Genomic DNA, 14,886 nt, shown 5'->3' on the forward strand with positions numbered 1-14,886 from the left:
GTGCTACATCTGGCTCCACTTGTGCTGTACCAAAGTTGCACATGCCTGATAAAAGTAAACGTACACCACGGAACCCTAATACGAAGTAAATGCGAAATCTCAGTGGGTGAATCAGTGAAGGCACACTTCCCTCTTGAAACACCTCTCCTCCATGCAGTGGCCCTTGTAGGATTGAGCAAATAATGCAGGCTCTCAGACCTATGCCATAGAGACTCCCGGGGCGGCTGAGCCTCGTGTGGCAGCCCATAGCTAATCTTGCCTATTTGCACAAATTGCCTATTTGCCTATTTTGCACAAATTGCGCACTGCTTCTAGTGCTTTTTAATTAATTTTTAAACCATTGTATTGTGTATTTGTGTATCTGTCCTAGCGTCTTTTGCACTTTGTCCTCTTTCTCCTGAGGCGGAAAGCCGGGAGACATTCTCGCTGTACTCTCTACTGTGGTTGGGGATCTCGGCTCTTACCGTAGAGGCTCTGAAGTATCCTGTTGGTGCTCCAGGGGTCTCGTCGCTGGTCCCCCGCCTTCATTTCTCCCTCAGCGCTGTCCGGGCGTCCCTCGCACTGCAGACTCGTGCATCGGGTCGGACGCTCGCGCCGCGGCCATCTTGGGTGAGGCAGGCTTGCCAGTCGGCGGACTAGGCTTGCTGCCTCACGGGCAGGAACTATAAAGTGATACGGGGATGCCTCCGCGCAGCGGATGCGCCTTTCCCGCGCCAAAGGAGCGCCTAAGGAATGCCCGTCTGCGCCCGTCAGCGTCCCGGAGGCGGACGGATGCGGGCGGGGCTGGGTTCTAGAGAGCCATTCCCATGAGCAAACCTTAGTCTACTCCGCCCAACAGCTTCATGCCCTCAGACAACACAGTTACAGCGGGTGCAGTATCTTTGACCCTGCTACTCGGAGTAGACATCACTGCACTAGCTGTGGCTGGTCACTGAGGGGTAGGCTGACGGATACAGAGGGTACAAAGTCTAGCCAATCCATAATCGCATCAACAGAGCGGGCCTCTGCAGCCCGTTTTTTCAGCTGTGCTCTTTTGAACACACGGTCTATGAGCAAACATGCTCTGGACCTGTTTAACTTCCTTACCGATTCTAAGCCCGCCTGCCTGTTCCTTACAGAAACATGGCTCGGCGAAGCGTCAGGCCCAGATATAGCTAACACCCTGCCCGCGTTTTTTTTCATATTAAGGAAGGATCGGAGCACAGGCAAAGGGGGAGGAGTGGCATTGGTAATAGACAGACGCTTCGAGTGTTCCATTATACCAACTGACGACATTCGAGGGGCTGAAGCACTCGGTTTCTGTCTTACACTCTCCCCCGGTCAATCTTGCGCTGGTTTATTGGTCTATAGACCCCCTGGCCCGGTCGGATCTTTTAATGAGGAGCTGGACACTGTGATCTCAGGCATGAGCGTTCAATTTAAGCATCTTGTTCTTTTGGGTGATTTTAATGTTCACTTTGATAAGACGGAGGCGTCCGATACTATTAAAATTTTAGATATTACTAGCCCACTGGGCCTTTTTCCCTACGTCACGCTGCCCACCCACAATAAAGGACACACTCTGGATCAGATTTTTTCCACCACCTTTGTGACAGTTGTGCCCCCTCTCCCAGTGTTATGGTCCGACCATCTTCTGGTGGCTTTTAATATCCAGGCGCAAGCCAGCAAGACTAGCAGAGGTGTGGGATGTCCAGCCCTGCGGTCGCGTCCTTTCCACTTAGTAACCGTGGAAATGATCGATCAGTATCGACTAACCCACCCCTGCTCTTTCACGGGCGATTTAGAATCAGACCTTGCGCGCTCTCAGGAGTGGCTTGTACGGTGCCTAGAGGTTTTAGCCCCGCCTAGGCAGCTGTATAAAAAATCCCCGCGTGCATCGGCCCCATGGTTTACGCCTGCGCTTAACTCTAGTAGAAGGCTCTTCAAAAAAGCAGAAAGAGCTTGGCGAGCAAAGTATCTGTACCCGCTGAAGGAGGCCTACAGAAGCTGTGCCAGGGCCTATCACAAGGACATTTACCTGGCCAAAAAAGCCTACTTCGCTCATCGGATTGAGGAGGCTGCTAACACCAGCAAAGAAATCTTCACAATTGTGAAGGAATTTACTTCACCAGTGGCTATTACACCTAGGTGCTCTTTTTCGGAACCTTGGGTTCGGCAATTAGCCAGTTTTTTTGCTAATAAAATTAAAAGCATTCAGGCTACCTTTCCTGCTCTCGCACGGGGGGGAGCGCCTTGTCCTGAAACTAAGGCCGCTACCTCGGACTTGGTTAATCCTAGTCTGGTGAGTTTTCGACCGATTGCACTCCAATCTTCACTGGAACTCCTTGCTAAAATAAGATCCGGTTCTCCTCTGGACCCATGTCCCGCAAAGTTTTTAGCTAAAATAGCTTGTGCTATTAACCCCCTGGTGAATCCAATTCTAAACTGTTCATTGCTTACAGGGACTGTGCCGTCTGCCTGGAAACAGGCAATGGTCATTCCGCTCCTGAAAAAACCGTCATTGGATCGGGATGTCCATGCTAACTATCGACCTATTTCTTTACTCCCTGCTTTGGCTAAAGTGACAGAAAAGCACGTCCAGTCTGTCCTTTCTCATTTTGTGGAGGCCCACGGCCTCTTGCACCACACCCAATCCGGCTTCCGTACGAACATGAGCACAGAGACCGCTCTGTTAGAGGTGGTGGAGGCCATCAAGGAAGTTCAGGACTCTGGGGGAAAAGCACTGCTGGTGTTACTCGATCTCTCTGCGGCGTTTGACACCGTTCCTCATGACCGCCTATTGACCCGCCTCGGGGAGATTGGGGTTGGAGGTACGGTGTTTAAATGGTTCAAGTCCTTTTTGACCAACCGCCAACAGACAGTCTGGGCACCTCCGTACTCGGCGACAGTGCCGCCTTTGGAAGTAGGAGTTCCTCAAGGATCTATACTAAGTCCGATCCTTTTCAACATTTATATGTCCCCTCTGGCTGCGCTGGTCGAGTCTTTTGGAGCCCAGATTGTTTCTTACGCCGATGTCACTCAGCTTCTTTTCACTGGCAGCAAAAATATGGATTTCAATGGGGACCGTATTAAGAGCTGTTTGGCCGCGGTCTTTACATGGTTCCAATGCAATCAGCTAAAATGCAACTCTTCTTCGGTTGCCCTCCTGATCCATGCTGGAGGTCTTGGTGGCCTGCTGATATGTTTCCCCCTGCTGATGTGGCCTCGGTGGCTAAAAATCTTGGCGTTAAGATGGACAACTGTCTCACCCTGAAACCCCAGATCTTGAGCCTAGTTGGTCAATGCTTTGGCATTTTAAAAATGCTAAGAAAATTTCTCCCTGTTTTGTCCATAGCCCACAGGAAGATCATGGTGCAGGCCTTGATAGGCTCCAGGCTTGACTACGCCAATGTCCTGTACCTGGGTCTCCCCAAGTGCCTTCTCTCACGCTTACAGGTGGTGCAGAATTCGGCCGCGCGTGCTATCTTTGGCCTTAGCCATCGCTCCCATGCCACAGGACTACTGCAATCCCTGCACTGGCTCCCCATTCAGAAGCGTATTGAATTCAAGGCACTTACCATGACCTTTAAAACGCTTCATGGTATTGGCCCTCTCTATATGAGAAAGAGGATCGGTTTTCATCGACCCACCAGAACCTTGCGCTCTGCGTCACTGTCTCTGACCGTGGTCCCGGCAATTAGGCGCGCCCGGATCGGAGGGCGTTCCTTTAAACACCTAGCGCCACTCGCCTGGAATGCCCTCCCTCTGGCGTTAAGAAAGTGCGATAACTTGACGACCTTTAGAAAGAAGCTCAAAACTCGGCTGTTCAGCCTGTAAGTCCTCCTCCCTGTAGAAGCTTTATGGTCTAGGGTCTGTCAGCGCCGGGACACTCTGTCTGAGTAGCTGAGCGCTTAACAAAACTCTGGATAACATAACATAACATAACATAACAATGTACTGAGTAGTTTTCATTTAAGTCACTAATGTATTATTGACCATGGCTCATCCAAAGTAACGCTGTCCTCACATTTGGTAAAGTCATTCATCAAATTTGGAGTTAGGGAGCTTGAACATAATGCGGTAGAGCAGGTTTTATTAATGAAGCATGAAAGGCTAAGCAGATCCACTACTGTGTAGAAAAAGACAAACACATTGTAACTAGATTACTCGTGCTGCATCAAAAAAGGCCCCACAAAATAGAAAACACATTTGGATGAGGAATTTTGAGAAATACCCTGCAAGCTAAATGAAGTCCTGATCTTGAAAGATGTGCAGGAGAACAACTCCTGAATGTGGACATCTTGTTGGAGTCTGAAGCTGTGAAAGTCATTTATAAACCACTGAGATCTCTTTGGCAGGCAAAATTCGAGAATCTATACAATTGATGTTGAAAAACTGACAGATTTGACTTGACACAGATGGAGATAGGAGCTGATGGCATAGACCTTCAGAATTAAAGCATAGCTGCTTTAAACTAGCAGGAAAATACTTTGTCTAATTCTTTCATTGCAAGTTTGTAACTCAGCTCGGGTGCTATTCTAATGAGAATACCTGCATGCCTTTTGCATAGGAAATAAATCTGGAAGTGGACACGATGATCAGACTCTATCATGAACGGTAGTTGATCTTCAGTATATTATAGATGCTTTTCCAGGCCTGGGATTTCCCATCCTAGATTTCTTGGTCGCAGTGATCAGACCTATATGTTCCAGTGTCTCTGTTGTTCGGTGATGGGAGTGGAGAGATGGCCTATAAGGGGGTGACTATCTGTAATTGCCCTGTGGAAGGTTTTTTTTTATGCTTGTTCTCGCCTCCTTTATTGATTCTCCAGATGGTCAACTTGTTAAGAAACTTGACGAGGCTGTAGATAGCTTCATTCTGCCCATGGAGAATTTGCATTGTGGGTCATCTGCAATCTTGCAGTTTGTAGTCTGCCACTCAATGTCAGATCTCATAATCCAATAGAGCATGAAACGTAACTATTGCTGATTAATTGAGTCACTTATTCTTAAAATTTGATAAATCAACAGACATCTTTATCTGCGACTTCATATACAGTTCACCAAAGCAAAAGCGCCATCTGTGGCATTGCAGACTTCTGTTGAACAGCTCCTAGCACTATACTTGATTGGCATCCTGAAGCTTTACTCAATGGGTGAATCTGAATCACTCTCTAAATATGCAACTTTGTTGCTGCAACTTTGTGTCTGCCTCCTGCATATCCTTTTACTCCTATTCCTAGCCAGTTCAGGAGGGAGGAGAGCAAGGATTAACAATACTGGTTACAGTAGTATGTAAATTGTTATGATTCCAGTATCCTTACTGAGGCTGGAGTGAAGTACAATAAAGTATATGAATACCTAGAATTGTTATGGGCTGAATGCTATGAAGTGGACATCACAAGTTTCCAAAAGATAAAAGACATTTATATAATCCAGAGATCTGAAAGTAATCACAATCTACAGCATTTAACACTGTGTAAGCATATCGAAGAGTACACCTGGTACAAACAACCAGCGGGTGAGCTAATAGATTATATGGTCCTGCTCCCTGAATAAACAGATACAAGAAATATGGAGTCAACCATTTTATATGGATCTCATGAAAGAAGCAGAAGAGATGGCAGGTAGTCAAGTGTGGGATCTTCAAAAGTGCACCAATCTAATAAAAGAGACATTTTTTTTTTTTATCTTCAAAAACGAAAAATTCTTCCATTTTAAAAAACCAGCTATAATCATCCCTGATTAAAATCTGCAAAGTTGAAAAAATTTAAAAAAACAGTAAGAAGACAACTAAGAATTCTATATAAGATGACCACGTCGCTGGATAATTCCCAAGCCATAAAGCAACTAAAAAAATGGCAGAAGCTGGAAAATTATAAGCTCAAGAGAAAACAACAGGCTGTCTATGGATCGAGTTACTTAATGCAATTCGCAAAAAAGTTAAAGGAAATTCTGGGGCCTAAGTGTTCTGGGAACCAAGTCAATTAGATCAGGGGGAGACAGCCGCATTCCATACTTAGCATGGAAAGAACATCTAGAAGCACTTTACAGAGGTCCAACACTAAATACTTCCTCTGCCAATAACATCGGCGGCCAAGACAGTTATGGCACATTACCAGAGGTGGTTAAATGACTCCTCTCTGAATGTATTAATTTGAGAGCCCCTCACCCAAATGGCCTTTCATTGACAATGATGAAGAAAGACCTGCCTGCTGGAGCGTGTTGTTGGCCATCATAATCAGCTCAGTGCTACATGCATGGCAAGTTCTCCTGTCTTTATAAGCACAGCCCTAAACATTCTCTGAAGAGCTATAATCTGATAACTCTGCTTGACGTGGAAGGGCAAATCTTTGCTAAGCATTTATTAACTTTCCTTCAAAAATGGGTCATTACAGTCAAGAGATTAGCATTCCACCAAGCCAGCTTTCAGAAAGATAGCTGTACTATTGATACATATTGGCGCTGGCTATCCTTATCTAGAGAGTATTAAGAGTTAAAAGTTAAAACCTAATTTGGTATTTTATTGACTTCTCAATGGCTTTCAATAGAGTAAACATAGCCAAATTGTGGTCTAAATCGGGGAATTGACACCGGTCTGCTAAAACCTATAATGGATTTACACAGCGACACATGGTAAAAGAATGTCCCAAAAAATACTCCCCAATAACGGGCTAAAAGAAGGTTGCATTTAAGCCCAGTCTTTTTTCAATTGATATATCTCTAATCTCACAGAGGCGCTGCGGGGAGTGAGGAGTGACTTCCCTAAACTAGAAAGCACTGAAGTAGAATCACTGGCTTACGCCAAAGGTTTTGTGATGTTAGCAACTATGCAGACTGGGCTCCAAAACCAGCTGGCGAGCTGACTTGCATACAGTTTGACTAATGACCTACCAATCAACATAAGTAAAACAAAAGTTCATGGCATTCAGTTGTAAAAAGCCCGCTACACCTGGTTTATAGGGCCGGATGAAATCAAGCAGGTGCCCACCTATTAATATCTGGGAATTAAAATCGATAACAAACTAAACTGAAAAGCCCATATGGAATATTTGCAACAGTAACTGACGGTTAGATCTGAAACTATAAAATGCTTTGTCCCAAAATATGATGGAAATGCCATTGCATTTACTGTGACTGTACCTAATTCCAAGCTGGCATTAGTATGCACTTATGGAGCCATATGCCGGCTGCCAACAATTATTAAGAGAATAGAAACATAATTTATGGGCAAGATAAGGAAGATTTTCAATCCACTGACAGCCACTCCACAATGTCTAATTTGGTTGCAGCTGGGTCTGTTGTCGATCACGGCCCAGACAAATATTAACTGTATCATTTATTATAGACAGTAAGGGGGCATCCAACAACACTATACAATATCTTATAAATAAAGAATTGGGTAATTAATATACTCATATTCCAGTGGCAGAATCTCGTGTGAAGTATCTCCTGATTAACTAATCTGCCATTCCTAAGCAAATTATATAAAATGACCAAAGCTGCTCAGAAGCTTGTGCTAAAGCAAGAAACTAAAATGGTCATCCATCTTCTTGATGTTGAGAGGGCATCTCAACACAAAACCACTGTCTACGATGAAGTCCTACCCATTTCAAAGGCAACCATTTCTAGATTTTTACGTTAACTCTAAGGTAATTTTCTCCTTTCTTGCACTTTAGACTTTTTTTTTAACCTGACATTCCTCTAGTTTGATGGTTGATGGGAACAACATTTGCTTACTAATAGTATGGTGCTGTCTTTGTAATATAGAGACGGAAACATTGGAACTTTTAATCTGTTCATGCCCTGAACTAACCGACTTTAGAAAGAAGCTGCTGAAAAAATCCTTCAACACAGAAAGGATAAGAACTATAGGTGAGACTGTTCCTCTCAGTTTTCAGTACTTGACGCCCAATCAAGTGGGACAGGTGACAACATGTTTATCTCTAGCATTTAAAAGATGGGAAAGTAAATCTCCAGACCATTCAAGCCATAGAACAATACAAGATTTTTTATTCTCTTTTCTTTTGTTTTTTTTGTTAATGTCATGTTTTAAAGTAATTTCACAAAACCCCGTAAACCTTGGGAAGATGGTTGATATTTATTGTCTATTTTATGATTTTAATGTTTCACATATTTCGTGTGGTTTTAAATAGTCTGAAACAATAAAATACTGCTACTACTACTTCTACTACTACACAAGTTTCCTTCTTGATTGCCAGAATAAAGGACAAGTCTTCCCTGTAGCTATGATGCAATCATGCAAATAGTACACGTGTGAAAGGTGTTGTGTGTTCTTAAAAGGCTTCCAGATAGGAGGAGAAAGCCACAAACGGCTGAAAAGACCTGCTGGGCACTGTGGATGGAATGCGAATGCATTGTAATTCATCCATCTCAGAGAGAGACGATGACATCAAAATAAACAGGTTAGCAACTTTTTGATTAAGGAACTTTAGACAGCCAAACCTTGGGTAGAAGTAAACTTAAAGCTAGCAACAATACTTCTTTAACTAAATGCCATCTTTCAAGCAAACGAACAACCTCCTGTTTGACATCCATCTTCTCCTCTATGCCTCAGTCCCCTGCCATTCACGTTTTGTGCCAACGATCTACACAGGCTGTGAAATACAAGTTCAATTAAATGTGACAGCATAAATGCCAACCCCTCTGGAGTGGCACAGACAAATGTAATACTGGTCACTGATTGAAAGGAATGGAAGCGCTCTGCCTTCTGTAGCAGGATCGCAAAGTCCATCTCACATGCTTCTGCCTCTGGTATGTCTCCTTTCTGGATATAACAGAAATGTACCAACCCTGGAGAACAACCACACATATGTTGCCTTGGGAGTGACTCTAGATAATGTTGCTATAGAAAAAGGAGCCTAGGCCTGTTTCTTTTCCTTCTATGCTTTGCCATCCTTCACCCTTGTTAGAGTTTAGGTCAGTCACATATTATGTTTACTTTATCTCATGTCACATTCAATTAACTCAGTGGAGGTATGGAAGAGAAGAGTAGACCCAGGTTGTTGGTGCTTTCTCATATTCCAATTGAAGAAAAATAAGTTTGGACTTGAGTTGATGCTAAAAACTCTTGCTTCAAAAGACTCTTTGATATGTGCCTGTGCTGGTGTTGAGCCTACTCTGCATGTGGTTGAATCCATTTTTGACAGGTGTCTTATTACATACTTGATTTTTTTCTTTGTAGGAAAGAAAAACCTCTGAAATCCGTGAGCGTAGTACAAGTAAAGATCGAAAAGAGCGAGAACATGTAAAAGAAGAAGACAGGAGGAGGACTGAGAAGGAGAGGGAGAGAGAGAGGGGTGTGGAGAAAGATACAGTCCGGGAAGTGGAAAAACCTGACCATGAAAAGAACCGTGGGAAAGCGGGTAAGCCAGAGAAAGACAAGGCTCGAGAAAAGGACCGGGAGAAAGGACATGACAAAGACAGAAGGAGTGATGGAGGTAGAGCGAAAGAGAGAGATAAGGATCGGACTAAAGAACGAGAGAAGGAGAAGGGGAGAGAGCGCGACAAGGAACATGAACGTGACCGAGAACGTGATCGAGAATTGGAACGACGGAGAGAGCGAGCCAGAGAGCCAGAGAAAAAGGTGAGGAATAGTGGTGTGGTGAAAGGCTGGCAAATAGAATATAAGTGTGAAAGTTCATTGCATGTAAAGAGAGTGAGATAGGTGTGTGAGTGATGTTGAGTGTTTGCTATGAGATCAAAAGTGTGGCATAAGAATTAAGGTTATCTAGATAGAAAGAACAGTTTGTGTTGTTTAGGACGTCTCCTGTGTGGATTCTGAACAGCTCTGGGACCTCAAATCATATTACAGACACTTTTTAATGAAAACAGACACAACATCAGAAATATCTTTATTCAAAATGTTGTCCTAAAAAGAAATATTTTCGACAGTGTCCAAAAGCTTAACTTCAAATACACATGGTGTGACAGATTTCAATATAGCACCAATACATTGGGCAAAAAATGAAGTGAGTGTTTAGTTTTAGAAGATTGGGCATCACACAAACAACTATTATTTGGTCATTCATTCTTTTTTTGAGATAAATGTGTTGAAGTCAAAGTTTCTAAAGTTTAATTTAAAGAGAGTAAAGAAAGACAAGTTGCTTAATTTTCAACCTGAGCTCAGCATTCAACCTTAATGTTCAGCCAACAGTTTTTGAGCATATTTCTAGGCCAAACCAGACAGGTTTGTCAAACCAGCATTTCCGTTTTTTATAGTTTTTTTTATTAAAGACTACAGACATCAAAGGATGATACATTAATTGAAATTTTAGGCAGCAGTATAAAAGCACAGTACAATATAGCTCATAATCTGGAAACTCGCAATAAAATAGCAACCAATATATTCAGTCAAGCGGCGCGGGCCTAATAAATACATTGGTAAAAGTGACACAGTTTTACCATTAATGTCTCTCAGGGCTCAGTAGATGTCAGTCATTCTGATCTTCCTAACCTGCTTGAACAATACAGGCCAGGTGTTATAGCCCAGAGTTTTAGAATATATATACCATTTTGGAAATTCAAAGGTCGAGGACCAGCCTTCCACTCATTTATTGGGCCACCAACTGTCACCCACCTCTGAGAGGGTGCATCAGCATGAAAAACTTGCATCAAAGGCCACATTTTCAGCCTGCAGGAGATAGGAGCGAAGGGGTCCCCAGATGCCCTTCAGTTGAGAACTGACATGCTGTTAAACTACACATACTTTGGACTGTTCATTACAAAAAAACAGGCCTTTCAACCAATCTTCAGTTTTTGTTTTTCACGTGCCTCCCAAACACTCTCCACTTATAGCGATGCCATAGCAGCAAAGCTCCTGTCAGGACCAGGTGTGAGGTTAACATTCTGAACAGAGCGGCAATTAGGCTAGGATCCAGTCAACAACCAATCATCTGTGATAAACATTAAAAAACCTGACCCCCGGGGGGCGGGGCAAGATGGCCGATCGGAGGTAACCCGTCTCTGCTCCCGGTCCACGCGCTCTTTATGTGCTGAGAAGTGCAGCTACAGGCGCCTAGACGCGCTGCAAACGGAGCTTTGGGCATGGGAAGCTGTGAGGCGCCCACGGAGATCGGTCTTATAGCTTGACCGCCGTGGGAACTACCTGGTTCACCATCGCTGCCGCGGAGACGGAACGCGCAGCACACAAAATGGCGGTGCGGCCCCTGCGATAATGGAAACCCCTTCTGATCGCTCAGGGACGCACAGGGACGACAGCCCATGAGAGCCACCTCAACGACCAAGGTACAGACTATCTATAGGGTGCTGGCGGAACTAAACGTGCTTCCACAACATCGGCCCAGCGCTGCAATCTTTTCCTCTGCCTGACCTTAAGATGGCAGCAGCATCTCCCCAAATGGCGGCGACCTTCGCTCGCTTTATCAGGTGCCCCACTGAAGTTAGCGGCACCCACGTCGGGGGGCTTCTGTAATGCACTGCTTCGCGCTTTCATCCCTGCGCACCTTGTGAAGCTACCAAGGGCCCACTGAAGACCTGCCTGCTTAGCCTCTGCCACACGGTACTGCAGGGGTGACACCCGGTGCTGGCTGCCTTCTCTAAGGGCGTGAACACTCAGTATTCCTTCAACGGTCACGAGTGCCCATGTTGAAGCCATCTTTTCCGGGGACTGTGCAGATGGACAAGCGGACTCTTAGGGCTCCCTGTATTCGCCCACATGCTGGAACACGCATGTCTCTGTGGCTCCATGTGGCGGAGGCACCCCACTCTCTACATTAATTAACTGAGCAGCGCAACCCAAGTTGGGGACCCGACAGCTTTGCAGCGCCAATCTTCACAGCGCTTTGATTCATACTTCGGAAGCCGCCTCATGACGCCTCTTCGACACTCTACTGTTCACGCTACTCCTGGTTTGCCTGCACTGCTCTGAAGGTCCTAAACTTATGCCGCCTAAGAAATCAACGCAAACCATCGAACAAACTTTTGGATTTCTTCTCCACAGCAGAAAAGCGCTCAACGCTACGGGGCGAAGCAGGTGCGTCAGCAATGGCCCTTACAAAGACCAATCTCCTGGCTATGTTTAAAGACCTTAAATCTGAACTGCGTAGTGACATTAGTCAGGATATCAAATCCTCTATCGACCAATTGCGATCAGCCCTGACAGAGCGCCTGTCCTCCCTCCAGCAAGATGTTGATTCCGTGGGCACCAGAGTCCTTGATCTTGAAACGCAATACCAGGAGCAGGAACAACTCTCTACAGGGCTTCGGGACGATGTTCGCTCACTCAAGGACCAGCTACAACAAGCGCAACTCAAGCTGGAAGACCTTGAGAACAGGGCACGGAGAGAGAACCTACGCATAAGGGACCTGGAGGAGGGCGCAGAGGGACCTGACCTAGAGGCCTTCCTGGTGGATCTTTTCTCGGAGATTCTGGCCCCACAGACTCTTAAAATAAAATTGGATAGAGCACATCGAGTGGGACCTTTACAGCATGGCGAGAAGAAGCGGCCTTGCGATGTCCTAGCAAAGTTTCACTCCTTTTGAGTCAAGAAAGCAGTTCTACAGGCAGCTAGGGCGAAAGACTCCGTCTCCTTTCAGAACCACTCTTGCACTATCTTTCAGGATGTTTCACCCTCCACGCTTGCATGCAGGCAACTACTCAGGCCCATCACCATTAAACTGCGTGATGACAAAATCAGATATAGATGGACATATCCATTTGGGCTCTCCTTTGAATACCAGAATAAACGGCGCCATATCACCGATCTACAGGAAGGTCTGGAGCTGCTGGGCCTTCCCTCTGAGGAGGACACTCCATTACCAGGTAAAAATGGGGACTCTTCGCAAGGTTCTACTTCGGTTTCGACATGGAGTGTTGGACCACGCAGGGGGCAACGATAATCACTACTATTTCGCACTACAGAAGGAACGCTTGCAACCTTCTCTGTACTGGCCCTCTTGCAGTTCCCGCCGTTCAGCCTTTGATCACATACTCGCGACGGGGGAGATCATAGACCTTGCGAACTTTACGAATAAGGCCAATATTGCTTCCTTTTTCCTTTCAGTTCGTGATAATTGCCAAGAGAGATTGGCACTGACTGTAGGTATGTTAAGGCCTTTAAAGTGTTATTTCATACGTTATCCCCACATGCATAGACTTTGCTGATGCATCTATTTGGTCACGGATTTATGCCTAGGGTGGCCTTCTGGGGTTTCTTGGCTCAACCACACAAAGATGCTTTCGACACAGCTTTGCACTGAGGCGGGCGTGGACGGGGTCCTCGGACCTGCTGTTTCCCCTGGTTCCTGCGGGGTCTCTCCTATCCCGCGGAGGGACTAACAGTGATGTTTGTATTGTTTACTGAGTTATGTTTGTTCTTTTTTGTTTGAGGGTTGAGTGGTCGTCTGGGTGGGTTGTGGTGGCGGCTTTTTACAAAGTATGTTTGAGATGATGCATGACTACTGGGACAACACAAATGGCGTGAACGGACACTACACGCCTCCAGAGAGACGACTTGACTATGTGTTTCTTGAGGGTCGGGTGAGACTAGGGGAGAACTGTAGTGCTTTCTTTTTAACATAATGCCGATTGTTATTGGAACCTGGAATGTAAAGGGACTTAACTCCCCCCAAAAGCGCCACAAAGTGTGGAAATATATTGTCGATCACCATCTTGACGTAGTGGCATTACAGGAGACACATTTAGCTAGAGCCGAGGACACATGCCTTAAACACAAACATTTTCCTCTAATATACAAGTCTTCAGCCCACACGAAACACAGAGGTGTGGCTATTATGTTCCGCTCCTCCATTCAATTTCAGCCACTTGGGGTCCCGAGTGACAAGGAAGGTCGTTGGATTATGATTAAAGGGCGCCTGAGAGGGGAAATCTGCACCTTTGCGGTGGTATCCGCCCCCAATACCGGACAGACAACCTTTTTACACACATTTCTGGAGAGGCTGACGAACTTTGTGGAATGTCCACTAATCCTTATGGGTGATTTTAATTTGATATGGCAGAAAGTTCTGGACAGCTCACACACACACCACTCAGACATGGGCACTTTTTCGGAGACCACGCCACAACGCCTACACGACTTGGGCCTGTTGGACGCCTGGTGCACTCTCTTTCCACAGACGCGAGATTACACCTTTTATTCGTCCACCGTACCTACTCACGCCTCGACTATATCTTTCTTAGTCAGTCCCTACAGGGTGCTTTACAAGACGCCAAGATTTTCCCTCTTAGAGTGTCCGACCATAGCCTGCTGTCCATTAGCCTCCATTGGTATGGGAACGCCCCGACTCCTTCCAGGTGGTACTTTTCCCCCATCGCTCCTTCGAGATAAAGATTCCTGTACTAAACTGCGAAAGACTATAGCTACTTTCTTCGAGACTAACAGCCCAGAGAACACCTCCGAGCTTAACACTTGGGATGCCTTTAAAGCTGTCATTAGGGGGGAATGCATTGCGCTCAATACAGCGTTAAACAGACTAAGGGTTGCTGAGAGAGAACAACTGGAAAATGAGTTGAATGCTATTGAGCGCTCTCATAAACTCAATCCCACAAGGCAAACTTTACGCAACCTCACCGCGCTCCGAGGTAAACTTAGGGCTATGTACAATAACATGGCGGAATTTACACTTCTCAAGTTATGACACCTATTCTACACCCAGGGCAATAAAATTGGTAAACATCTTGCCAGGCAATTAAGTGACAAACAGGAGAGGGAATATATAGGCGGCATAACGGGACCAACGGGGGAAGTTACGTATAAAGATGAGGAAAAAGCTGAACTTTTTGGTTCTTTCTATAGAACTCTTTACACTGGGGACACTTTAGACTTAGATGCCCAGAGGGACTTTCTTCAGACACTGCCCCTTCCACAAGTATCGGCCGAATGGGACGCGTTACTCACAGCGCCAA

At 45.4% G+C, this 14,886-nt stretch overlaps 1 protein-coding gene across 10 annotated transcripts in view; it reads left to right on the forward strand.

Moving 5' to 3' along the window:
- Positions 1–14,886, forward strand: part of IFT54 (intraflagellar transport 54) — a 543,753-nt gene that overhangs the window by 165,013 nt on the left and 363,854 nt on the right. For all 10 annotated transcript variants that reach the window (XM_085645129.1, XM_085645127.1, XM_085645123.1 and 7 more), the window contains exon 5: positions 9,184–9,585. In XM_085645129.1, coding sequence (XP_085501255.1) covers positions 9,184–9,585 — 402 coding nt within the window. The remainder of the gene's footprint in view (positions 1–9,183; positions 9,586–14,886) is intronic.

The sequence above is a fragment of the Triturus cristatus genome, chromosome 3_1 (genome assembly GCF_964204655.1).
Source record: "Triturus cristatus chromosome 3_1, aTriCri1.1, whole genome shotgun sequence".
Lineage (NCBI taxonomy): Eukaryota > Metazoa > Chordata > Amphibia > Caudata > Salamandridae > Triturus > Triturus cristatus.